The 25,573-nt window shown below is 40.5% G+C and overlaps 1 protein-coding gene across 4 annotated transcripts in view; it reads left to right on the top strand.

The window, feature by feature from the left end:
- DNMBP (dynamin binding protein) overlaps positions 1-25,573 on the top strand; it is a 117,269-nt gene that overhangs the window by 17,094 nt on the left and 74,602 nt on the right. For 3 of the 4 annotated variants that reach the window (XM_059881962.1, XM_005225639.5, XM_059881963.1), the window contains exons 2-3: positions 17,219-17,372; positions 18,879-19,001. In XM_059881962.1, coding sequence (XP_059737945.1) covers positions 17,228-17,372; positions 18,879-19,001 — 268 coding nt within the window. In that variant the 5' untranslated portion in view covers positions 17,219-17,227. Of the gene's footprint in view, positions 1-17,218; positions 17,373-18,878; positions 19,002-25,573 lie in introns of those variants that run through there. The other variant, NM_001191163.3, reaches the window with a different exon arrangement.

Raw genomic sequence — 25,573 nt, 5'->3', positions numbered from 1 at the left:
TGTAACAAATTTTCTCAAAAATTAGTGGCTTAAAACACTATAAATACTTATTATCTTACAGTTTCTGTGGGTTGGGAATTCAGGAGTGGCTTAGCTGGGTGTTTCTTGCTCAGAATGTGTCATGAGTTGCCATCAAGAGGTTGCTGGGGGCTGCATTCATCTGAAGGCTTCGCTGGGACTCTAATCTCCTTCCACGATGCTTGGTCACATGCTTGCTGGCAGGAGGCCCCAGTTTTTCACTGTGTGGGCTTCTCCATAAGACTGCCTGAGTGTCCTCACAATCTAGTCTTGGGAATCACACACTTACTACCACTGTATTCTGTGGGTTAGAAATGAGTCACTGGTATGGCCCACACTCAGGAGGAGAGGAAATAGGGAGCAGTATCAAAAAATTTTGAAATCTGCTTTAAAGCTACCACAAATATCTATGGCAGCAGTAACACAAAGTAGAAATAATGTATATGGCAGCAGTAACACAAAGGACAGGATGGTGTGGTAAATGGAATTCTTCCATTATGTAGTTCATATGTTGTACGTGAGTGAAGTCGCTCGGTCGTGTCCGACTCTTTACGACCCTATGGATGGTGGGTACCAGGCTCCTCCATCCATGGGATTTTCCAGGCAAGAGTACTGGAGTGGGGTGCCATTTCCTTTTCCAGGGGATCTTCCTGACCCAGGGATCGAACCCAGGTCTCCCGCATTGCAGGCAAATGCTTTACCCTCTGAGCCACCAGAGAACATATGTAGAATGGTATAATATTAAATCTAAGTAGACTGTGGAAGTAAAGTAATGCTCAAGATTATCCAAGCCAGGCTTCAGCAGTATGTGAACCGTGAACTTTCAGATGTTCAAGCTGGTTTTACAAAAGGCACAGGAACCAGAGACCAAATTGCCAACATCCACTGGATCATGGAAAAAGCAAGAGAGTTCAGAAAATCATCTCTTTCTGCTTTATTGACTATGCTAAAGCCTTTGACTGTGTGGATCACAATAAACTGTGGAAAATTCTGAAAGAGATAGGAATACCAGACCACCTGATCTGCCTCTTGAGAAACCTGTATGCAGGTCAGGAAGCAACAGTTAGAACTGGACATGGAACAACAGACTGGTTCCAAATAGGAAAAGGAGTTCGTCAAGGCTGTATATTGTCACCCTGCTTATTTAAATTCTATGCAGAGTACATCATGAGAAACGCTGGGCTGGAAGAAGCACAAGCTGGAATCAAGATTGCAAGGAGAAATATCAATAACCTCAGATATGCAGATGACACCACCCTTATGGCAGAAAGTGAAGAGGAATTCAAAAGCCTCTTGATGAAAGTGAAAGAGGAGAGTGAAAAAGTTGGCTTAAAGCTCAACATTCAGAAAACTAAGATCATGGCATCTGGTCCCATCACTTCATGGGAAATAGATGGGGAAACAGTGGAAACAGTGTCAGACTTTATTTTGGGGGGCTCCAGAATCACTGCAGATGGTGATTGCAGCCATGAAATGAAAAGACGCTTACTCCTTGGAAGGAAAATTATGACCAACCTAGATAATATATTGAAAAGCAGAGAGATTACTTTGTCATCAAAGGTCTGTCTAGTCAGGGCTATGGTTTTTCCAGTGGTCGTGTATGGATGTGAGAGTTGGACTATAAAGAAAGCTGAGCACCGAACAATTGGTGCTTTTGAACTGTGGTGCTGGAGAAGACTCTTGCGAGTCCCTTGGACTGCAAGGAGATCCAACTAGTCCATCCTAAAGGAGATCAGTCCTGGTGTTCATTGGAAGGACTGATGTTGAAGCTGAAACTCCAGTACTTTGGCCTCCTGATGCGAAGAACTGACTCATTGGAAAAGACCCTGATGCTGGGAAAGATTGAGGGTAGGAGGAGAAGGGGATGACAGAGGATGAGATGGTTGGATGGCATCACTGACTCAATGGACATGAGTCTGGGTAAACTCCGGCAGTTGGTGATGGACAGGGAGACCTGGAGTGCTCTGGTCATGGGTTCGCAAAGAGTCGGACATGACTGAGCGACTGAACTGAAGACTGGAAAGTTTTTTTGTTTTTAAATTTGTCTTTATTTTTGGCTGCACTGGGATTTTGTTGCTTTGCGCAGGCTTTCTCTCGTTGTGGCAAGTGGAACTACTTTTTATTGCAGAGCAGTTCGGTAGCTCAGTTGTGTCTGACTCTTTGCGACCCCATGGAATTCAGCATGCTAGGCTTCCCTGCCATCACCAACTCCTGGAGCCTACTCAAACTCTTGTCCATCACATCGGTGATGCCATCCAACCATCTCATTCTCTGTCGTCCCCTTCTCCTCCCGCCTTCAATCTTACCCAGGATCAGGGTCTTTTCCAATGAGTCAGTTCTTCGCATCAGGTGGCCAAAGTACTGGAGTTTCAGCATCAGCACTTCCAGTTAATATTCAGGACTAATTTCCTTTAGGATGGACGGGTTGGATCTCCTTGTAGTCCAAGGGACTCTCAAGAGTCTTTTCCAACACCACAGTTCAAAAGCATCAGTTCTTTAGCGCTCAGCTTTCTTTATATTCCAACTCTCACATCCATACATGGCTACTGGAAAACCATAGCTTTTACTAGACGGACCTTTGTTGGCAAAGTAATTAATGTCTCTGCTTTTTATTTTATTTACTTTTTTTTGTCTCTGCTTTTTAATATGCTGTCTACGTTGGTCATAGATTTTCTTCCAAGGAGCAAGCGTCTTTTAATTTCATGGCTACCGTCACCATCTGCAGTGATTTTGGAACCCAAGAAAATAAAGTCTGTCACTGTTTCCATTGTTTCCCCATCTATTTGCCATGAAGTGATGGGACCAGATGCCATGATCTTAGTTTTCTGAACGTTGAGTTTTAAGCCAACTTTTTCACTCTCCTCTTTCACTTTCATCAAGAGGCTCTTTAGTTCTTCTTTGCTTTAAGGAACAAAAAATAGGGCAAATAGAAACAAATGCTGTATCAATAATTACTTTAAATGTATATAGCGACTGTCTGAAAGAGATGCACTTTAGAAATTCAGAGAAAGACAAATAACTGTGATCTCACTTGTACATGGAATCTTAAAACAAAGAAAAATGCCAGACTCATAGGAAAAGAGAGTAGAGGGGTTTTCCTGGTAGCTCAGTGGTAAAGAACCTTCCTGCCAATGCAGGAGACATGGGTTTGATCCCTGGATCGGGAATATCCCCTGGAGAAGGAAATGGCAACCTACTCCAGTATTCTTGCCTGGGAAATCCCATGGACAGAGGAGCCTGGTGGGCTGCAGTCCATGGGATCTCAGAGGAGTTTCACACGACTTAGAGGCTAAACAACACAACACACGAAACTGCTGCTCCCTCTTTCCCATGGTCCTTGGATGCTGGCACTGCGTAGAATGACCTAAAAATCTCTTACCCTGAGAGTGGTCTTGGTTATTTTTAACTCCAACTGCATCATTTCTTTCCTCCCTAGTTTTCTTTCTCAGAATCTTTAGTTTCCTAAATTCCTTTCCTGGTTCTTTCTTCCAAAAATCAAGAATATTTTATACTCTGAATATCTGAAGAGCAGAGAAGTGCCTTTTCTTTTAAATCTTCTTTAGCCAAAAAACAAGCCTATGCTTGAAAGAGATAAGGAAAGGAAAAAAGATGCTTACCTTGCAGATCTCTGGGCTATTTATCCTCATAGCTTAGGTTAATAAATTTTCTAGACATCTCCTGGAAACTGTCCTAAAAACTGCCTGTTATCACAAGTTTGTTTTGCTCCTTGTTAGCTGCAGCTTCACCCTGAAGTTTCACTTTGTAGTTTCAAATTAATCTGTACTCTACAGCTGCTGTGGATTGTGTTATCTGGGCATTTATTGTATAGACAGCATGTTGGAGCTGTTAATTTTAATGTATCACTAGGCTGCTTAGCTCAGACATGTCCAGTGTATATACTTATGAGTCAGTGATTCTTAAATTTCATAGTTGAGATTCATACAGGATTTAAGAAATGAAAATCTGAGCGAGTACTTAAGGAATTGTTAGGTTGACCCATTTGAAAAATTAATGTAATTTTTACAATTAATGTAAATTTCCTCAAATTTGGTAATTCTAAAATATTAATCTTGGGACCTTCTTCCACCAGTGTGGTTTGTCGAAAAAGACAAATTTGATGTAGAGATATATAAGCAATTTTAAAAATAACTAAAAAGGAAGGAAAATATCAGCTTAATTTGGGGGTGGAGTGTGGAATCCTTTAAGTCAGTTGAAACAGGTGTCCAATAAGAGTCAGTCCTGAAGCTTTCTTTCTTTATTTTAATTTACTTAATTTTGTTTTGGTTGTGCTGGGTCTTTGTTGCTGCCAGAGGGCTTTTCTCTACTTCCAGTGAAAGTGATCGAACTGGTGTCTCCTGCATTGCAGGCGGATTCTTTACCAACTGACCTATCAAGGAAGCCTGTAGTGAGCTGGAGGCTCCTCTTTGTGGTGGAGCACGGGCCCTAGGCACCTGGGCTTCAGTAACTGTGGCATGTAGGCTCGGTAGTTGCAATTTGAGGGCTCCAGAGCAGGGGCTCAGTAGTTGGGGCACACGGGCTTAGTTGCCCTGTGGCATGTGGGATCTTCCCAGACCAGAGATTGAAGCAAACCAGTGTTTCCTGCATTGCAAGGCAGATTCTTCTTATTATTATTACTTATTATTTATTTATTTGTTTGGCTGCACTGGGTCCAACCTAGACAGCATATTAAAAAGCAGACATTGCTTTGCCAACAAAGGTCTGTCTAGTCAAGGCTATGGTTTTTCCAGTAGTCATGTATGGATGTGAGAGTTGTACTATAAATAAAGCCGAGCACTGAAGAATTGATGCTTTTGAACTGTGGTGTTGGAGAATACTATTGAGAGTCCCTTGGACTCCGAGGAGATCCAACCAGTCCATCCTAAAGGAGATCAGGCCTGAGTGTTCATTGGAAGGACTGATGTTGAAGCGGAAACTCCAATACTTTGGCCACCTGATGCGAAGAACTGATTCTTTTGAAAAGACCCTGGTGCTGGGAAAGATAGAGGACAGGAGAAGGGGATGACAGAGGATGAGATGGTTGGATGGCATCACCGACTCAGTGGACATGAGTTTGGGTAAACTCTGGGAGCTGGTGATGGACAGGGAGGCCTGGCATGCTGTGGTCCATGGGGTCTCAAAGAGTCTGACACGACTGAGCGACTGAACTGGACTGGGTCCTAGTTGCAGCATGTGGAATCTAGTCCCCGACCAGGGATTGAACCTGGGCCCCCTGCATTGGGAGCACAGATTCTTAACCACGGGGCCACCAGGAAGTCTTTGAAGCTTTCTTAATTTAAATTTTGTCTTTTGTCAAAAGAAATTAGAACTATTTAGATGTTTGAGATGAGAACTATTCCGTTTAAATCCCGAAGAGGACTGAAGGGCCCTTCCATGATTGGTGGAAACTCTGATCTGTGTCCTGTTCCATCTGCTGAGGTTGTTGCCTTCCAACTTGGGACAGGTTTGAAATAAAAAGTAATATACCCTGTAAGACAGTTTATGATAGCAGATTCCTTTCCTTTTCTACCCTCATTTCTCTGATCATCCCTCCTACGTCAGAGCAGGCTTTTTATTTTTTCTTACAGTCCAACATTACATAACATGTTTCGCAAAGTGTGTGTTGTGAATCAGGGCTGCTGCCATCAGGAGAGCACAGTGGGTTGGAGGAAGATACTTGATTGAGGACAGCTGGCCCAGGCCATGCTGCTCAGCCTCATGGGGGCCACCATGCTCAAGATGGGTTCTACTTTTCCCCTTCATCTATTGCTGGTTATTTGAGTAACCACCTGGCAGTGACCGCTGACCTTCTGTCTGAAACGAGCTCTGGTGACATAAACCAGAGGAGGAAGTGATGTTTTCCTAGCTTCTCTCATTTCCTTCCTGAAACAGATTTAAACTTTATTTTCTGACACCTCTCACCCTTTCGCCCAGAAGAAAGAGCCTGTTCTTATTAGTCCTGTATTGCCAAGAATAAGAGAACTGTGCATTTGCTTTTGAGGTTAAAGATTACTTTTCATTGCTTGGATTTGAAATTTTGAAAATAGATTTCCATTCTCCGAAACTGACATTTTATGGAGAGTTCAGTTTCAGGACATAAGGAAATTTCCAGATGCTCAGGCAAACGTATACCTTTGCAGGAACCTATACTGGAGAGTCCCGCCAAAGGGGACCGACCCTCTCCCAGCTCTTCTCAGGTCAGCAAAGATGTACCTGAGCTCCTGCAGCACACCCACTTTGTAGGAGCAAACAGGAAAGGAAGAGAAACTATCTTCCAGTTCAGGAAATCTCTTCAGAAATTTGATTCTGAAAGTTCAGAATTTAGACTTCTACTCTACACTGGGCAGTGTTAGGAAGAGCATGCAAGGTGTCATCAGTGCTGTTTGAAAGAACAGAGCACCTTCTGACAGCTCTCACACATCGTGTCCTACTCTTCTAGGACACAATGGATTGTGAAATAGATTGCTCAGAATTTCAAAGCAATTTGGAGTCTGGGCCCATGCACCAGCTCTGTCAACAGTGGGGTGTTTTTTTGAAGGGTGGGTGCACAGGAACCCAGGCATTAGTCTTTTTCTAAATATATTTTAAGACTTTATCTCTTTTATCTCTCACCTAGATTTAGGATGGTAGATTTAGGAAACTATGGTTTCCTGTATTTTCTCTCTCCGTTTTTTCATGCATAGTTCTCATAAACTCAGAAGGATCCTTTTGGGCATATATCTGTCAGGGGCTTAGCAGAATGTAGAAGGCATACTCAAATCGGGTAATTTGAGGAGGTCCCACTTGGAACAGACATGTAGGCAAAATACTGGAGAGTTGTACTGTACCCCAGAGATAGCCAGTGAGCCACCCAGGCCTCAAGGGGCAGAAAACTGGGTCGTTACCTGACTCTCTTTCTCTTTCAGCTTCCTTATATTAGCTGTGGCCTTTAGTAGAATGACATAGCCAAGCCAACTCACAGCCCAGCTGGAAAAGATGCATGGGAATAAACACCCAACCTCACCATCCCTCTGCCTTCAATCTCCTACTGGTGATGCCCATTGGCTGAACCAAACTGGAAGCCAGAGGCAAGGGAACACCTTGATGCGGTTCTTGTGGGTCAGCCTCATGGAGCATAGAGCAAGGTGGAGGAGGGGAGGACAGATAGACCTCGAAGGGGAAATGGAAGACACCCAACCCTGGCTTTAATGTTCAGTGTTCTCAGTCTGTCCCAGGTTTGATATCAATATCTAAGAATGCGCCTGCAATGCAGGAGACCCTGATTCGATTCCTGAGTCAGGAAGATCCACTGTAGAAGGGATAGGCTACACACTCCAGTGTTCTTGGGCTTCCTTCGTGGCTTAGCTGGTAAAGAATCTGCCTGCAATGTGGGACACCGGGGTTCTATCCCTGGGTTAGGAAGATCCCCTAGAGAAGGGAATGACTACCCCCTCCAGTATTCTGGCCTGGAGAATTCCATGGACTGTATAGTCCATTGGGTCGCAAAGAGTCAGACATGACTGAGCAGCTTTCACTTTTTTTCACTTTTCTTTCAGGGGAAAAGTTTGTCATCTCAGGAGACTTTCTTTTAATGAAGTATGTCCAGACTTGTAGATATGTTGCTTGTCAGCAATTATTGAAGTTTACTAGGCCTTCTACATTCTCTCGCATCTTATGACATAGCTTTTTAAAAAGCTTTGTTATGATAAATACATATATATGTGCGTGTATGTAAAACATAGAATTTACCATTTTGCCGTTTTTAAGTGTACAGGTCTGTGGCATTAAATTCATTTTGTTGTGCCACCACCATCATCATCTATCTTCAGAACCTTTCCATGGTCACAAACTGAAACTCTGTACCCATTTTCCTTCCCCTCACCCCCCAGTAACCACCTTTCTACTTACTGTTTCCATGAGCTTTACTACTGTTGATACATCATATAAGTGAAATCGCACAGTATTCGTCTTTTTGTGACTTAGCATTATGCTCAAGGTTCATTGATGTTGTGGTATGTGTCAGAATGCCCTTTTTAATAATACTCCATTGTGTGTATATACTGCATTTTGTTTACCTGTTCTTTTGATGGCCATACAGGTTGCATGATACACTTTTTTAAGTGTTATTTTTATTTCTGGATGTGTTTTCGTTAATACTGAATACATTCACTCTCATGGCTGCAACTTTTACAAGTCCAGCCTGATCTCTCACAGAACTGCAAGGTGATAAAAGAACAAGGGAGCTGAAACATGAACAGTGGATGTGGGCTTGAGCAAGAGTGAAGGGCATCATCTGGAGGCAGTTTAAATGTGTGGAAAGACAGTGGAGTCTACCATGGATAAAAGAAACAGCATGTAAACAAAGGGATGAGTTTTGGACAGAAAGTGCTTTATGGGAGCAGAGAGCCTTTTGATTGGTTAGGAATGCACAAGGACTATTTATGAATAAGTGGAGTGAGAAACAGTTAAAAAAAATATATATATATAAAGTTTGACCCCAAAAAACGTGTGCTATGCCGGAGAAGTTGAATTAAAAAGGAGTTCTTGGCTGGATTGACTCAGTCTTTAATATAGTAAAATGTGCCCCCAAGAGAGCAATATGGCATATAGCCTTCCCCAGGTTTATAGTGACCAAAGAGCTCTTGCATTTGGGGACAATATGATTAGTGTCCTCAGCATGTTTTGGGGAAATGATGGGGACTAAGCCAAGTTTCCAGGAGTTGGTGATGGACAGGGAGGCCTGGCATGCTGTGATTCATGGGGTCGCAAAGAGTCGGACACAACTGAGCAACTGAACTGAACTGAACTTGGGTGCAGGAACTACAGCTCACCTCAGAACATCTTGAATGTTCCTTGGTACATCAGAGAAGTAAAACTGGATAGAGAGATTGCTGCCAAGGTCTTTAGTCCATTGAAAGTGTTAAAATATCCTTAGTGAAAGTCACTCATTCGTGTGCGACTCTTTACAACCTCAGGCTGCTTGATCCATGGATTTCTTCAGGCCAGGAATACTGAAGTGGGTTGCCATTTCCTTTTTTTGCTTCCCTATGGACTATAGCCTGCCAGGCTCCCTCCACCAAAAAAAAGAAAAATCACTGCAGATTTATGAATCAATTGTCTGCGTTATTGATCTCTTTCTCATGGAAAGAAGCCTGTTTCCTTATTGGATAGTGGTTGGGTTATCTACAGAGTCTTATTTTGTCCTGTGTAGGGTAGGTACTTTGGGATAAGAGTTGAGTTGCTTAGGACAATAGAGGAGAGTTTAAATGTTCCTGTTAGTCACCAACAGAATTAGAGAATAAATATTTAAAGAAAATTGGGTTAAAGAGTCATCAACTGATTAGCCTACCCAGCAGAGCCAGATTTTCAGCCTGCGTGGGAATTTGATTGACTCCATTTGGCTTGACTAAAATTTGTTGAATATGTGAATGCATTATAGAGAGTAGGAAAATCTTGTAAATTCTTAAGCAACTGTGTAATGTGTAAAAATTGACCGTTTAAAAGATTAACCAGGTTCACTGACAGATTAGTGAGGAGAAAAATTGTATCTTTAGCTAAAAAGAGAGGAAAATGTTACTTCCCCAGATGAAAATGCATTAACAAATAATAAACTCTATTTAAGATACATGCTAAAGTATTGGGGAAAATATCTGTAATATATTTTGAAATACATCAAAGATAAAATGAAAAATGAATATTTGAAATACATCAAAACATAACAAGGATTGAAAAATGGGGAGCTCGATGATATGTGACAAAGTACCCGCAGTAACATGTTAATGGTAGACTCTACGTGGTGGGTGTCGGCTTCTTTCAGCTTGGCTGTTTGAAAAATTTCATAATAAAATGTTGGAGAACTAAAGAGAGGAAAATGGAAATTTAGTGATTTTGAAGGAAGAACCAGTGAGATGTAAGAGAATAACATTTACAGTAAAAAGTACATGGGCATTGGAGTCAAATAGACTTGAGTTCTGGTTTAGCTTTGCGTCTGAGAGTTAAGTATGTTGTTTAGTGGTGCCACTGGGATTTGAAGCCAGGGACCCTGACTGGAGCACCTTGGTCTCCACCTTGCAGTGTGGTGATGGTACAAGCTCCTAGCTCAGTGTCTGGCATGTGATAAATTCTTAAATGGTAGCTGCTGCGGTTAGTGTACTGTCTGGATTATAGAGGAAGAAGTATCAGATTCTGATGTTTGACATCAGATTCTAAGTCTGAAAGACTTATATGACACTGTTACTCAAGCTGGAAGATAAAACTATTTGTGGAGAAGAGATGGTTAATTTAGTTTCAGATAAGTGGAAGTAGAGATTTTGATATGAACAGTTCCTTGTATTTTCCTGAAGTTCAGTAAATCATTTGCTCACCAAAAACTACTCACTGAGCATTGCTCTAGACCAGTGAACAAAACAAACAAAAATCTCCTCCCTCATAGGGTTTTATATCCTATGAGGGTTTGAAGAATGAAGGGTCTCTGCGTCTCCTATGCAGAGTGACTCTGCAAAGGTGGAGAGACAGGCATTCACCAGCAAGAGGAGAAACGCTTTCATAGCAAACTTTCTGATGTCCCAGACATTATGCCATCCAGGCATTTATTTCCTCTGCCTTCTCTCAGGCCCATCTGCATTCTCATTTCCAATGTATTAATAGTTCTTTTTTGCTTCCATCTGAAGTTGGTGAAACAGTTTATGTGTAAACTAGTTATGATTAAGGTTCAAAATATTTTTTGGCCATACTGCATGGCAAGCAGGATCTTAGTTCCCCAACCAGGGATTAAACCCAGGCCACGACAGTGAAAGCGCCTAGTCCTGACAACTGGACCCTAGGGAATCCCAGTCCTGGCTTCTAAAATGGCCCAGACAGAAACAATAATTGTTGCTTTTCATAGTGTGTACAGAGAAGACAGATGAAATTCACGCTATTCTACATAGAACAGAGGACATAAAGACCTCCCTTCTGGTCTCACCCACGAATCCTGTAGTTTAGCCAGGCTCTGACTGCAGCGCTCTTCCAGGGTGTGTATTCATTAGCGATTACGCACTCCTTCCAACAGGGTAGGAGGTCAGTCAGTACAAGTATTTATTGAGCCAGACCCTCCTCTGCTTCTGAGTCATTTTCTGGTAGAGCAGGAAGGTTCTCGAGGAGAAGCTTTAACCCTTTCAGCTCCCAAAGGTTACTCCTCCATGGAACAGGGTAGCTCTCTAAGTCACCCTCTGGGGCTTATGCTAATTCTCTCCATGATATTTTAGATAATGAGGTGTATATTTAGTCTGATAGACGAAATTTGAGAAAAGATAGTAGTAGGAAAAGGAAAATAATATCTACCTTGGCTCAACCTTGAGTTGTTTTAATAATATATAGATGGTTAAGGATTTTGCAAAATATTGTTTGTTTTAGGGGAAAGAAATATTTTTGACACCACCCTTATGTGGAAATCTGACATCTGGCAACTTCAGCTGTCTGGAAGACAGCCAGAAACTAAGAAAGGGGCCTCAGAGCACATAAAAAATAACTGTTGAAGGACTCTAGCACTACCACATGTACTGTACCACTGCAGAAGAGCTTGTTAGCCTCTTATTTGGAGCACGGTTACTTTTTATTTATCTAGAAACTTGTAATAATTTTGGTGGTGTGTGTGTGGTTCCCTGCCACTCCCAGCAGATTATAAACAACGATCTAGAAAGACGTAGAAAAGTTGACAGAGGAGATAAACTGAAGGCAGAGCAAAGGCTGACATTACAAGAGAAAAACCTAAAACTTACATAGCACTGGTACTATGTGTCACAGAAGAAATGGTCTTAATAACGAGCTTATTATTAAGTTAGTGTTTAGTGTGTTTTCTGGTAATGCCAAGGATGTATGTTATGCGCCTAGGTTTTAAACATGGTCAAAGTTAATCATGTTTGAGATGTTGATATAGTAAATTATATAGTGTTTATATACTTGAAATATCACATTCTCTGATGATGCTATATCGTTGACAGATTTAGTCTTGTAGATGATTATGGAAATGATGTTTAATAATAACTGCTAACATTTATTGAGCACCTACTGTATTCCCCCTGTCCCAGGTGCTTTCACACTATTAGCATACTGGTTATGGATTTGAAGACAGGCAGATCTGCATTCCTGTTCCATGTCTGACTTACTATGTGACCCTGGACAGATTACATCGTCTTTCTGAGCTTGCAGAATGGGAACCAACTACATACAGCAGGGTTGTTGTGAAGACCCAAGGAGGGAGGTCATAGTGCTACATATAGAAGTGCTAATTAAATATTAGGCATTGTTCTTGTTCACTTGCTAAGTCATGTCTGACTCTTTGGGACCCCATAGACTGCAGCACACCAGCCTTCTCTGTCTTACACTGTCTCCTGGAGTTTGCTCAAACTCCTCTCCATTGAGTCAGTGATGCCATCCAATCATCTCAGCCTCTGTCATCCCCTTTTCCTCCTGCCCTCAATCTTTCCCAGCATCAGGTTCTTTGCCAATGAGTCAGCTCTTCTCATCAGGTGGCCAAAGTATTGGAGTGTCAACCTCAGTCCTTCCAATGAATAAATAGCATTGATTCATTTAGGAATGACTGGTTTGATCTCCTTGCAGTCCAAGGGACTCTCAAGAGTCTTCCGCAGCACCACAGTTCAAAAGCATCAGTTCTTTGGCACTCAGCCTTCTTTATGGTCCCACTGTCACATCTGTACATGACTACTGGAAAAACCATATTTTTGACAGTGTTATGAACCTTCATCCATAGCTCTTCAGGCACTCTGTCTACCAGATCTAATCCCTTAAATCTATTCGTCACCTTATTAGGCATTAGTATAATTACTTTTATCATTATCATCACCCTCTTGATGGTTATTATGAAAGTATGATTATCTCCATTTTTTAAAAAAAGAAGCTGAAGCCCAAGTAATATATCCAAGGTGAAAAAGCTAAAATATAGTGGAGCTGGGATTCGAACCTTGATCTCTCTGACAGCTGCTGCTGCTGCTGAGTCACTTGAGTCGTGTCTGACTCTGTGCGACCCCGTAGACGGCAGCCCACCAGGCTCCCCCGTCCCTGGGGTTCTCCAGGCAAGAACACTGGAATGGGTTGCCATTTTCTTTTCCAATGCATGAAAGTGAAAAGAAAGTGAAGTCTCTCAGTCGTGTCCGACTCCTAGCGACCCCATGGACTGCGGCCTACCAGGCTCCTCCGTCCATGGGATTTTCCAGGCAAGAGTACTGGAGTGGGGTGCCATTGCCTTCTCCGTCTCTGACAGCAGGAGCCCAGTAATTTGCATTCATATTACGCTGCCTCCTCAGTGTGTGATTTTTAATTGTGTTAGTCACTCAGTCGTGTCTGACTCTTAGCGACCCTGTGAACTGTAGCCTGCCATACTCCTCTGTCCATGGCATTTCCCAGGCAAGAATACTGGAATGGGTTGCCATTTCCTACTCCAGGGGATCTTCCCAACCCAGGGATCGAACCTGGGTCTCCTGCATTGCGGGCAGATCCTTTACCATCTGAGCCACTAGGGAAGATTTGTTATATATTTTAATACTTAAAGAAAATGTGGGAGAGGATGTGGGGAGTGTTACTAGCTACTTCTCTTTTCCATTATATACCCAAGTCATCTCATTATAGGAAAAAAGTTTCTGTAACACAAGGACAAGCTCTTTTTACTCAGTAGTTCAAGTGAAATATGTAACATGTGCATTGCATGAGTCATTAGAATCTTATAGGTACTTTGCATTAATAGACTAAACAATTTATTATGTGCCTAAATGTTTGTCCACATCATTCTTAGACTGTAAACTTAACGAAGCTATAACTATTCTTTTTTGTAACTAGGCACTTGGTGCCTTTTGTTGTTGGTTACAGTTGTATGTCGGGGCTCTCAGGTGGTGCTAGTGGTAAAGAACTTGCCTGCCAGTGTTGGAGACATAAGAGATGTAGGTTCGATCCCTGGGTTGGGAAGATCCCCTGGGGGAGGGCATGGCAACCCACTCCAATATTCTTGCCTGGGGAATCCCATGGACAGAGGAGCCTGGCAGGCTACAGTCCATGGGGTCGAAAAGAATCACACAGAAGTGACAGCATAGTTATATGTGAGATGAAGGTTAGAATCCTCATCTCTACCGGCACCAAATGAATACTTGAGGCAAATAAAGAACATCAGGCTTGGGGCCTGGACACTCTGGAGATCGTCTGTTGCTTCTTGTAAAAGACCTGAGAGAAGAGTACAGTAATCCTGAGGGTTTCCAGTGTACATATGCCCTCCTTTTTATTGCCTCCCGTTCTGTTGCTTGAAGTGAAGTGTTAGTTGCTCAGCTGTATCTGACTGTCTATATCCCGATGGACTATAGCCTGCCAGGCTCCTCTGTCCATGGGATTCTCCAGGCAAGAATACTGGAATGGGTAGTCATTCCCTTCTCCAGGGGGTCGTCCCGAGCCAGGAATGGAACCCAGGTCTCCTGCATTGCAGGCAAATTCTTTACCATCTGAGCCACCAGGTGAGCAGGCACTTAGGCTCCCTTGACACAGAATAACAGACACATTGTCTTAAAACAGCACAGATACCATAGCAGGTAGTGTGCAAGTTGGGACTGTAGGCTTCTTTGAATGGAAAACACATTGTTGATGTGGTGTAGTGTACTCAGTCTTGTCTGGAGGCGCCATCTACATAGTCTTTTTTTGTTCTTTTTATGGATTTTTATTTTTCAATGCATTTTAAATCTGCACTACTGTTGCTGTTATTCAGGTCAAATTACTTTTTCTTTTTTTTTTAAATAGAAGCAAGAAGGGACCAGAATGCCCTCAGTCCAAATCCTGGCCTTGCTGCTATAAACTCTGTGATCTTGAACAAATTAAGTTTTATAACTTTCTGAGCCTCAGTACCCCCGTCTTTAAGGTAGTTGTGGAGAGAGACTACACAAAACTAAAAAGCTTTTGTACAGCAAAGGAAATTATCAACAAAAGAAAAACACCAGCTACTGAATGGGAGAAGATATTTGCAAATGATACAACCAACTCAGTATCAAATAAACACCCCAGTTAAAAGAATGAACAGAGGATCTAGACATTTTCCCAAAGGTGTACAGATGGGGAACAGGCACATGAAGAGAGATGCTCAACACCACTGGTCATCAGGGAATATAAATTAAAATCGCAATGAGTTGTCACTTCACACTTACCCTATTGGCTGTTAAAGAGACCAAATAACATGTGTTGGCAAAGATGTACTCTGGAGAAAAAGGAACTCTTATGCACTGTTGGTGGGAATATAAACTGGTACAACCACTATGGAAAACAGTATGGAGCTTCCTCAAAAAATTAAAAACAGGGCTACCGTGTGATCCAGCAATTCCAGCCCTGGATGTTTATCTGACAAAAGCTAATTCAGAAAGAGAGATGAGCCCCTATATTCATTGCAGCATTATTTACAAAAGCTGTAAACTTTAGGAAGCAAACTTAGTGCCTGTTAGTAGATAAATAGATGAAGAAGATGTGGTTATATTATATATCTGTGTGCGTGTGTGTGTATGTATATATACATGTATATATATTCGTGTGTGTGTGTATAATGGAATATTACTAATTCATAAAAAAGAATGGAATCTTGCCATTTTTGATAACGTGAATGGATCTAGAGGGCATTATGCTAAATGAAATGTCATAGAAAGACAAATACTGTATGATTTCAGTTATATGTGAAATCTAAAAAACAAATGAACAAACATAAAATAGAAACAAAGTCATAGACGCAAAGAACAAAGAGGTAGTTGCCAGAGGGGAGGTGGGCAGGAGGAGGAAGGAAATAGATGAGAGAGTTTAAGAAGTAACTTCCAGTTGTAAAATAAATGATTCACAAGTATGAAATGTATAGTGTGGGGAATAGTTAGTAACTCCTGTCTTTGTATGATGACATATCATGACTAGATTTATCACGGTGATCATTTTGAAATGTGTAGAACTATTGAATCACCAAGTTGTGTAACAGGAACTGACATGGTGTTATATAGGTCAACTATACTTCAGATACAAACAAACTCAGAAAAAGAGATCAGGGCAGAGGTGACTGGGGGAATTGGATGAAGGCAGTCAAAATGTATAAACTCCCAGCAGAAGACTCAGGTTCAGTCCTTGGGTTGAGAAGATCCCCTGGGAGGAGGGCATGGCAATCCACTCCAGTATTCTTGCCTGGAGAATCCCATGGACAGAGGAGCCTGGCAGGCTACAGTTCATGGGGTCACAAAAAGTCGGACACAACTGAGCGACTTTCTGTCACTTCACTGTAAGATAAATAAGTACTAGGGATGTAACGTACAACATGATCAGTATAATTAGTACTGCATATGTTATGTATGAAAGTTATTAGGGGTATACATCCTAAGAGCCCTCATCAGAAGGAAAATACATGTTTAAAATTAATTTTTACATACATTTCTTTACTTTTGTATCTATAAAAAATGGTGGATGTTCACTAAATTTATTGCAATAATCACTTCATGATTAAACGTATGCAGAATATACTCTGTTTCTCAGTCATGTCCAACTCTATTGCACCCCCATGGACTAGAGCCCACTAGGCTTCTCTGTCCATGGAATTACTGGAGTGGGTTGCCATTGCCTTCTTCAGGGGATCTTCCAAAGCCAGGGATTGAATCCAGGTCTCCTGTATTGCAGTCAGGCAGACTCTTTACCGTCTAAACCACCAGAGAAGCAAAAACTTATGCAGAGGTGTATGTCAATTATATCAATAAAACTTTAAAAAAATAAAATATATGTGGAAATAGAGAAGAAATAAATAAGCAAAAAAAGATATAGGGAATAGATGAAATGCCATATTTCAATTCCCTACCTTTTAAATACCATATTTTAAAAATACCCTCTTGCCTTGTACTTTAAAAATGTTAATTTCCATATTGCCTTCCTCAGGCATTTTGGAAAGTCTGCAGTTCCACATTGCATGTTTTCTGTTTCTCATAGCTATAGGTCATTTTTTTTTTTTTTTTCGATTCCAGAATGACTTTGAAAATCAAGTGAAAATGTATGAGGAAAGTATTGTTTCTAAAGAAATAAATAGAGATAGCATTCTGATTTTTTTAAAGTACAAACTTCTTATTTACTTTGACTTCATTATAAGTACCTTTATATCTTAATGATAATTCTCAAGATATAGGTCTGTATTGCAGTGTCTTAAATAATTCTACTTTCCCATTTCCTTTACCTTTCTTTCCAGGTTTAAAAGATGGAGGCTGGCTCAGTGGTTCGAGCTATCTTTGACTTTTGCCCTAGTGTGTCAGAAGAACTGCCACTCTTTGTGGGAGATATTATTGAGGTATTGGCGGTGGTGGATGAATTTTGGCTTCTAGGAAAGAAAGAGGATGTGACAGGTAAGAGGCTTATGATTCTTCACATTCAAAATAGGCACAGGCACTCCCTTCTTTCTATATTAAAAATTAAGGTTTAATGGCAAGCCCAGTAAATAAACTTCAGATCCTTTTGTGTTTTCTGCATGTGTTTGCCGTGGTTTCTACCAGTGAGGAGAGAACGTCTGTTATCATTGCATCTCTCCTTGCAGGTTCCTTTAAAAGGTTGACGTGGTTAGGTACCAGCTGCCCTCCTAAATCCCTGGGTGACCTAAATTTATTAAAGTTGCCCTGTATCCTAGAGGCACTTACCTCCCACTTTGCATGCACCTGGTTTCCTTTTTTCTATTCTTGAAAACATATATTAGCACCAATTTCTTTCATGAATTTGGGAGGAGACTAGAAGTTCTTCTCCCACAATATGCATCTGTGTTAAATCCAGCCTTAACTTGCATATATTTTTGTACGTCTGGCTTGAAGTATATCTTACAGTCCTGAGAACAGACTCTGTTGATACTTAACCCGTATTTGGCGGATAATAGATTATTTCCCAGTAGATGTGATACCTCAGCTAGGATAAATATGGTGTGTCAGAAGTCAAAGAGGATAGGCAGAGAGGATTGCTTATTCAGGGGCCCTGGAACAAGAGGAAAAGAGCATGGAGGAACTGAGAAAAGTTCAGTCTGGCATGAAGTGTGAATGGTTGAGATGGGGGAGATGGCATGGGGAGATGAACAGAGACTAGATCATGGAGGACAGCGCATGCTGTGGTAAGGGGTTATGGAAATGGGCTGCTGTAAACGTGCTTCAAGCACTGTCAGGCTTGTATTTTACAAAGCTCTCTGCTTCAAATTGAAGAATGATAGGGAAGGGCAAAGCCAAAAGCAGAGAGGCGAGATGGAAAGTTGTTGCCGTAATCGAGGTGAGAAGTAGCCATGGCTTGGACCGAGAGGATGAGTCTTGAGATAGTGGAGAGGTGCAAGAGAAATATAGAAGGTGGAATCAGCTAAACTTTCTGATGCTTTCCAACTGACAGGCTTGTCTATCTACTATTACCTATTATAACCCTGCCCATCTTCAGACTCAACTATAGTTTTTTTCCATAAAAATTTTCATTTTTTTCCTGACCCGTTTTCTGCCTTCTCTGAACTTCCATAGCAATTTGTATACCTATGAGTTGACACTGGATTTCAGACTGAATTATTGCTTATGTCTGAATTAGATTTTATGTCTGAAGTCGATTTTAAGATCTTTCAGGGCCAAGACTGTCTTACTCTTTTTCCCCTCTGCAGTGTGCCTTTGATAGAGTGACACCCATTAAATGTTTATTGGATTGAATTGCACTCTCTGTGTTCTGCAGGCACCTAATTTTGTGTGTTGCACATTTTCTACAGTAGATTTTCCAGCTATGAGTACTCAGTGAGTTTTTAATTTGGGGTCTATAAATGAGCTCAGAAAAAAGTTTTTTGTTCTGGTACACAAATAGAAAAAAGACATTTTAATACTGGAAATGTTTGCTTTTATTTTCAGGACAGTTCCCCAGCAGTTTTGTAGAAGTTGTTACCATTCCCAGTCTAAAAGAGGGCGAGAGACTGTATGTCTGTATTTGTGAATTTACATCCCTAGAACTGAACAGTCTTCCTCTCCATCGAGGTAAGTTGATCACCCAAGAGTAGTCTGTTTAAAATAATACTGGTGGGGTCAGTCCATTTTGACAACTAGATCTTTTTTGAATTTTTATAAGTAATTAACCTCTAGAGAGTCTTCAATAATACCAAGATAGAGCTGACAATAATAAATACTTATCTTTGAGTAGCATTTTATAATTTCTACAGTATTTTTTTCTCACAAATATAGTCTCATTTCATTCCCTATATCTTGTGTGGTCAAGTCTTAGGTACTAAGACTTATTTATTAATGTACAATAATAGAGCAGGAATTGTGGTGTGCAAATTAAGGCAGAGATGCAAAACATTTCCATTGCTACCCAACTATTAGGTAATGTTATTAAAGTTCTCATCAGAACAAGTTTAAAAGGAAGTGGGTTTAAACAGATAGTCATAGTCATGTCTCAGTGATATTTCAAGTATTTCTCGCTTCATGTACTCTGATAGACTTGAAAGAAAGTGAAAGTCAAGTTGCTCAGTCGCGTCCGACTCTTTGCAACCCCATGGACTGTAGCCCACCAGGCTCCTCCGTCCATGGGATTCTCCAGGCAAGAATACTGGAGTGGGTTGCCATTTCCTTCTCCAGGGGATCTTCCTGACCCAGGGATTGAATCCAGGTCTCCCACATTGCAGGCAGACGCTTTAACCTCTGAGCCACCAGGGAAGCCTGAGTGTGTAAAGAGTGACTAAACCATTTCAGCACACGTATGTACGTCCATACATTTCTGCATAAGCACAGCAACCAGTAGTGTTCCACAAACTGAAGCTTATGATCAGTGCAGTTTTGTGACTCACAGCAGTCATCAGAATTGTATGATTTATTGGATATATTAATATTATTACTTTTTTGAGTATGGCACTAAGGGGAAAGACTTAATTTCCTTTTCTTTTCTTTTTTGGGCCATACCTCATGGCGTGTGGGATCTTAGTTCCCTACCAGGGATCAAACCCATGCCCTCTGCAATGGAAACAGTCTCTTTACCACTGGACCACCAGGGAAGTCCTGAAATGGGCTTAATTTCTTAAACCATGTACATATATGAGAGAGAGTGCTCATAGAGGTGGGGAGAGAGACCAAGCAAACTCCCTAACCTTTATTCAGTGAGAAGAAAGGAAAAGTGGACTTTGACCTTAATCCTCAAAATCAATTGTCAGAGTTTCTAGTCTTCACTTTACACTGAGCCCTGCCTCTGTTCTGAATACATTTTTGCTAATCAGTGTTGCGAAGACAGAAATAGAGGAAGATGTTATAGTAGGGAACCTTATCTGCTCATACTCACAGTTCTTCCATTGGAGGGTTGAGTTCACATCAGTCAGACCAGTCAGAGGTGTGGAGAATGGGCCAGAGCCCAGTGGCTAACAACATTGATACGACTTTGTTATCTATTATTCTGTGTATAACAGTATACTATATGGGAATGTACAGTATGTACAGCATGACACATAGAATATGTGGGTTCGATCTCTGGGTCAGGAAGATCCCCCTGGAGAAGGAAATGGCAACCCACTCCAGCATTCTTGCCTGAAAAATCCCATGCACAGAGGATCCTGGTGGGCTACAGACCATGGAGTCTCAAAGAGTTGGACATGACTGAGAGACTGAGCACAAAGTTGTCTTAGATACTAAACAGATTTTCTGCTGAATGCTTGCCTTGAGAAGAGTGGACTGATGTGTTGTGAACTTGCTTTCAAGTTAAAATCCACCTCAGGAATCCCAGGGCCACCAAGAGGTTCTCAGGAAGACCTTGGTGTGGGCCTTTCAGCCACACGTCACCTCTCCGAAGACTGACTCAGGGCCAGGCTGGATCCTGGAGCCTGTAGATCTTATCTTAACTAGCTTGTAACAAGCCTGAGGAGCTCTTCTGTCTGTGGGATTATCCAGGCAAGAATACTGGAGTGGGTTGCCATGCCCTTCTCCAGGGAATCTTCCCCGCGCGGGGATCAAACCTGAGTCTCTTAAGTCTCCTCCCACTGGGAGGTAGGTTCTTTACCATTAGCACCACCTGGGAAGCCCCTTAAAAACATAAGCAGAGCCCAAAAGGAAAGAGTGCTGAGCAGGGGATGCATAGGGAAAGAGATATATTGTTAATTATTAATGGTTTTAGCTTGTTCTCTTCTGTGATACTTTGCTGTCTGCCAGTTAACATGCTGACTATTCAGCTCTGTTTCCTTCTGTGCTTTTCACATCTTTTTGTTCTGTATGTCTTCCGATTAGGACATATAGCCTTTGAAGATGAGGAAGTTAGGTATATGTATACAATTTTTAATTTGGGGGGAATCTTAGCATGAGACACAGAAGTGATTTTAATTCCTTTGATTTTCTATTGTTTTATACTACATATGGTTTATGAAGATCCATGTCTCCGCTCGTGAGTGTATACATTCCTTTATCCCTAGTACTTTAGTACTCTTAATCCAGTTCCTTGTTGTTTCCTTACCTTTCCTTTGATCCTTCAGTGTAGCAGTGAAGCGTCTCCTCTTCTGTGATTTAATGTATGTCGCGAGGGATTTGGAAACCTTTAAGAGCATGTGGGATAATGTTTGAGACCTGTTTTGTTTTACCTTGCTGCCTTCAGTTGTTATTTACTTACCTTTCAGAAGTATCACTGAAATAAGAGAGAAAGTATATTTATTTTAACTATAAAATTACATTGTTTATATATATGTATAATTAATAAATATATATTATATATAGTTAGAGCCAAGCCGGCAGTATAGTTTAGGGGGTGAGAATTCTGATGTCCCTAGATTTAAATCCAGCTTCACAACTCAGTAGCTATTGACTTTGGTTTAATTACTTAAGTTCTCTTGGTCTCAGTGTCCTTATCTACCAATGATAGCACCTACCTCAGGGTAGTCGCGAGGACTAAATGAGGTTATACATTAAAGCATCTGGCACAGGGAAAGCACTCAGTAAGAATTAGCCATTTTGTGGTTCTCATCCTGGAGCTCATAAATGTGCTTCAGGGGCCTCGTTTCTTGATAATTGTGTGAAGTTTTGTGTGTGTCTGCATTTTCCAGGGAGATTCTGTTTGGAATGAAAACCACCAGTGGTTCTGCCAGCAGGTGTCACCCTTTCTCCTTCCCCTGAAGCTTCCCATTTGTGTTGGTCTGTTCCCTATAGTTGGAGTTATATTTAAATTCAGAAACAAGTTTGTCTCTTAGAAAGATCAGTGCGAGTGCTATCCTAAAAAATACAGAGTGGGGAAAAGAGAGAGACAACAAAAAACAAAATGAGAGTATGGCAAAGAAAAGACAGTGAAAGAGGAAAAAAAAAGTTAGAGTGATGAAATATTTAATTGCCTTATACAATACAGAATGCTTACTCCTTGCTTACAACCCCATGCTTCTAGACTACCTCCCTACCCCCCAAAAATACCAATACAAATTAAATTGATAAATTTATTTATAAATAGATAAATGATAATTATCAGTTAAAGCACTTGTGTCATAAATTTCTGGTGTCATGTGCGTGAGATATCAGGATTAAGGTTCTGATATGGCTCATGTGGAAGCCTAGGTAAAGAGTGTGGTCAGTCTGCATAGAGCACAGAGTCCCTGAGCACTAGGATTCAGTGAGGACCTAAAACCTGCAGAGCCAGACTACTTATATTCAGACTCTAGGACTTTCTTATCATCTTATTCTTAATGCATTTCTTGTTCAAATATAAAATAAAAATTTAACCAGAAGCAACAAGCACTGTGGTGACTGGGATTAATTGTGCATAAATAAAAGGCTCAGGCTTACCCTAAGAGTCACCCCACTTCCTATTTTTCTATTCTCAAAATCTGGTCACCGTATTCCAGGAGTTCCTCGTATTGTTGTTTTTGAAGTCTAGAAATGACCACCAAGTAGCCTCCATTCCTAAACTATCAGAATGCAAAAAACTCAATAACAGGGCTATATAAAATAAAATTATTCAACAAAATTCTCTCTGAAGTGCTTTTTAGGGACTAAATTGTGACTTTAAAAAAAATTCACCTTTATTATATAGAAATAATCAACAGAATGACAGTCTGCAGATAGTAAAGCCTATCAAAACAGTCACTTAACAGAAAATAGGGAACCAAATCCTACTGTAAGGATTTCATAGAGATCTGGCATTACAAGAAAATATTCTGATTCTGCAGCTTTAAAAAAGCCAGTTCATTTCAAAGCCAATAGAGTGGGAGTTACGGCACACTTTTATTCTTGGTCACTAAAAGGCTTGTTGTGTCTGAACAGTAGCCATGTCTCCAGTGAGTTTCTTCTGTGGTCCTGTTGGAATGGGGAAAAGTCACTTGTAATTCTCAGGACCCCAAGCTCTGACCAATGGGATATTGAATCAGAAATTAAAGGGAAAATAGAAATACAAGACAAAGACCCTATTTTTCAGGAACATCTAAGCAAACCAGTATGAAATCAGTGAGAGTGATTTAGTGCCTACCACTAAATGCAAAAATCTCACATTAGGAGCTATATTAGTCTAGAAATATGCAAGTGTCAAAACTGTTGATATAAGTGATAAATTCTTTAGTAGACTACAGATGACCAAGATGTGTGCAGACCTTTAAAGTGTATTAGAGAAATATGCTAAGGTTTTGGATGGAGAGGCTTGTTTAGGAGGCAAAGTCCCCTTGTGTGGGATTAGATTCTCAGAGGTGAGATAATACTGGATAGCTGGGGATGGGGCAGGGGGAGGTTGTATCTGGATGTGAATGCCAGGTTGCATTGAGGTGAAAACATAAGAACAGCCTTTTGGTAGCTTGGGCTTCCCTGGTAGCTCAGCTGGTAAAGAATCTGCCCGCAATGCAGGGTTTGATACCTGGGTTGGGAAGATCCCATGGAGAAGGGAAAGGTTACCCACTCCAGTATTCTGGCCTGGAGAATTCCATGAACTGTATAGTCCATGGGATCACAAAGACTCAGACACGACTGAGTGACTTTCATGAACACTTTCTTTTGGTAGCTTAGTAACTAAACCTCTTTGGAGAACATTCAAAGCAAGCTTATTTTCTTTTAATATATTTCAGGTAGTAAGAATAGGATTATTATAGAAAAAGCCTTGGTTAATAGGAAGAAGCCTTCATGTCCCATGGTAAACATTTGAGCAGGGGAAGAATATGATAAAATTGGTATGTTTATAGTCTTAGTTTGGTAGATTGGAAGAGACAATGTCTGGGGAAAGTTTTAAAAGAAAGAGATGATGAGAGTCGGACTAGATGGTAGCAATGAGCAAGTGATGAATGGAATAAATGTTTTGAGAGAAATTACAGAACAAAAGGAAATTGACAGCATGGAGCTAGTTTTGGAGGGAAGATATATTTATTGGGAAATTGAAGAATCTTCACTAATAATGAGGACATTGAGTGCTTGCTGTGTGAAAGGCATTATATCAGGTTTTTGAAACAAAAAAGAGACGTGGTACCTGTCAGTATTGCATCTAATTCACTTCGTAAGAAGATAGACTTAATTTTTATAAAAAGAGCATATAAATTGATACCCTAAATGATAATCCAGCATTCAAGTATGCTTGACTATAAAAGGCCTCATGATTTTGCCAGGTGCTTGGCTCTCCTGGTCTTATTTCACTTGGTCCAGTTGCATTCCTTAATCACCCCTACTCATGAAAGGGAGATTGACTTAAATGTTAAGAAAGTTAAAAAAAAAATTAAAATCGATAATCTACAAAATGAATAGTTCATAATTAGAAAATTAAAAGTTTGCTGCAAAACAATAGAGGAATTTGTTCACTGGGGTGAATCATAATAGGTTGAATTTTAGTTTCTTTTTTTTTCAGAAACAAGCACTGTGCCCTGTCTTTTCCACTCCTCACCTTCTTCAGCAGCAAGACAGATGCTAACTGTTTAGTGTGTATTTTGTGATATCTTGAAACAACAATATTGAAATTACTGATTATTTTAAAAAACAAAGTCCTGATTACTTGAAACTCTTTTAAAATTTCATTATGATGTATTTTCAGGATAAGGATTGTTCAGGAGGGACTTTGAAGATTTCTTTCTTTGCTAATTTTTTATATTGAATATAACTTAGTGTGAAAAATTAGATCTATTCAAAGGTTTCTAGTGGAAATGAATATGTTCTCCATCACTTATAAATAAATCCAGTGGCACAAACTTGTTGATAGTAGCATTTCTCAACCTTTTTGATCCTAGGATTCATTTACATTCTTAGAATTTTTGAGAACCTGAAGAGTACTTGCTTCTGTGAGTCTATTAATATTTACATTAGCTATTAAAGCTGAGAATTTTTTTAAATTATCAATTTATTTTTTTAATGCATATTAACATTAACATGAATAACATTTTATGAAAAATAACTAGTTTCCTAAACAAAAAAATTTAGTAAGAGTAGTAACATTTGTTTACATTTTTTGCAGATGTCTTTAATATTTGGTTTAGTAGAAGAAATCTAGGGAATTTCCTGGTGGTCCCTGGTGGTAGGACTCTGTGCTTTCGCTGCTGAGGGTGCAAGTTCAATCTCTGGTCGAGGAGCTAAGATCCTGCAAGCCATGCAATGCACTCAACAGTTTTTTAAAAATTTAATTTAAAAATAGG

Source organism: Bos taurus, chromosome 26, assembly GCF_002263795.3.
Source record: "Bos taurus isolate L1 Dominette 01449 registration number 42190680 breed Hereford chromosome 26, ARS-UCD2.0, whole genome shotgun sequence".
Taxonomy (NCBI): domain Eukaryota; kingdom Metazoa; phylum Chordata; class Mammalia; order Artiodactyla; family Bovidae; genus Bos; species Bos taurus.
Note: the sequence above shows the minus strand (reverse complement) of the source record. Positions and strands in the feature narration are given on the sequence as shown.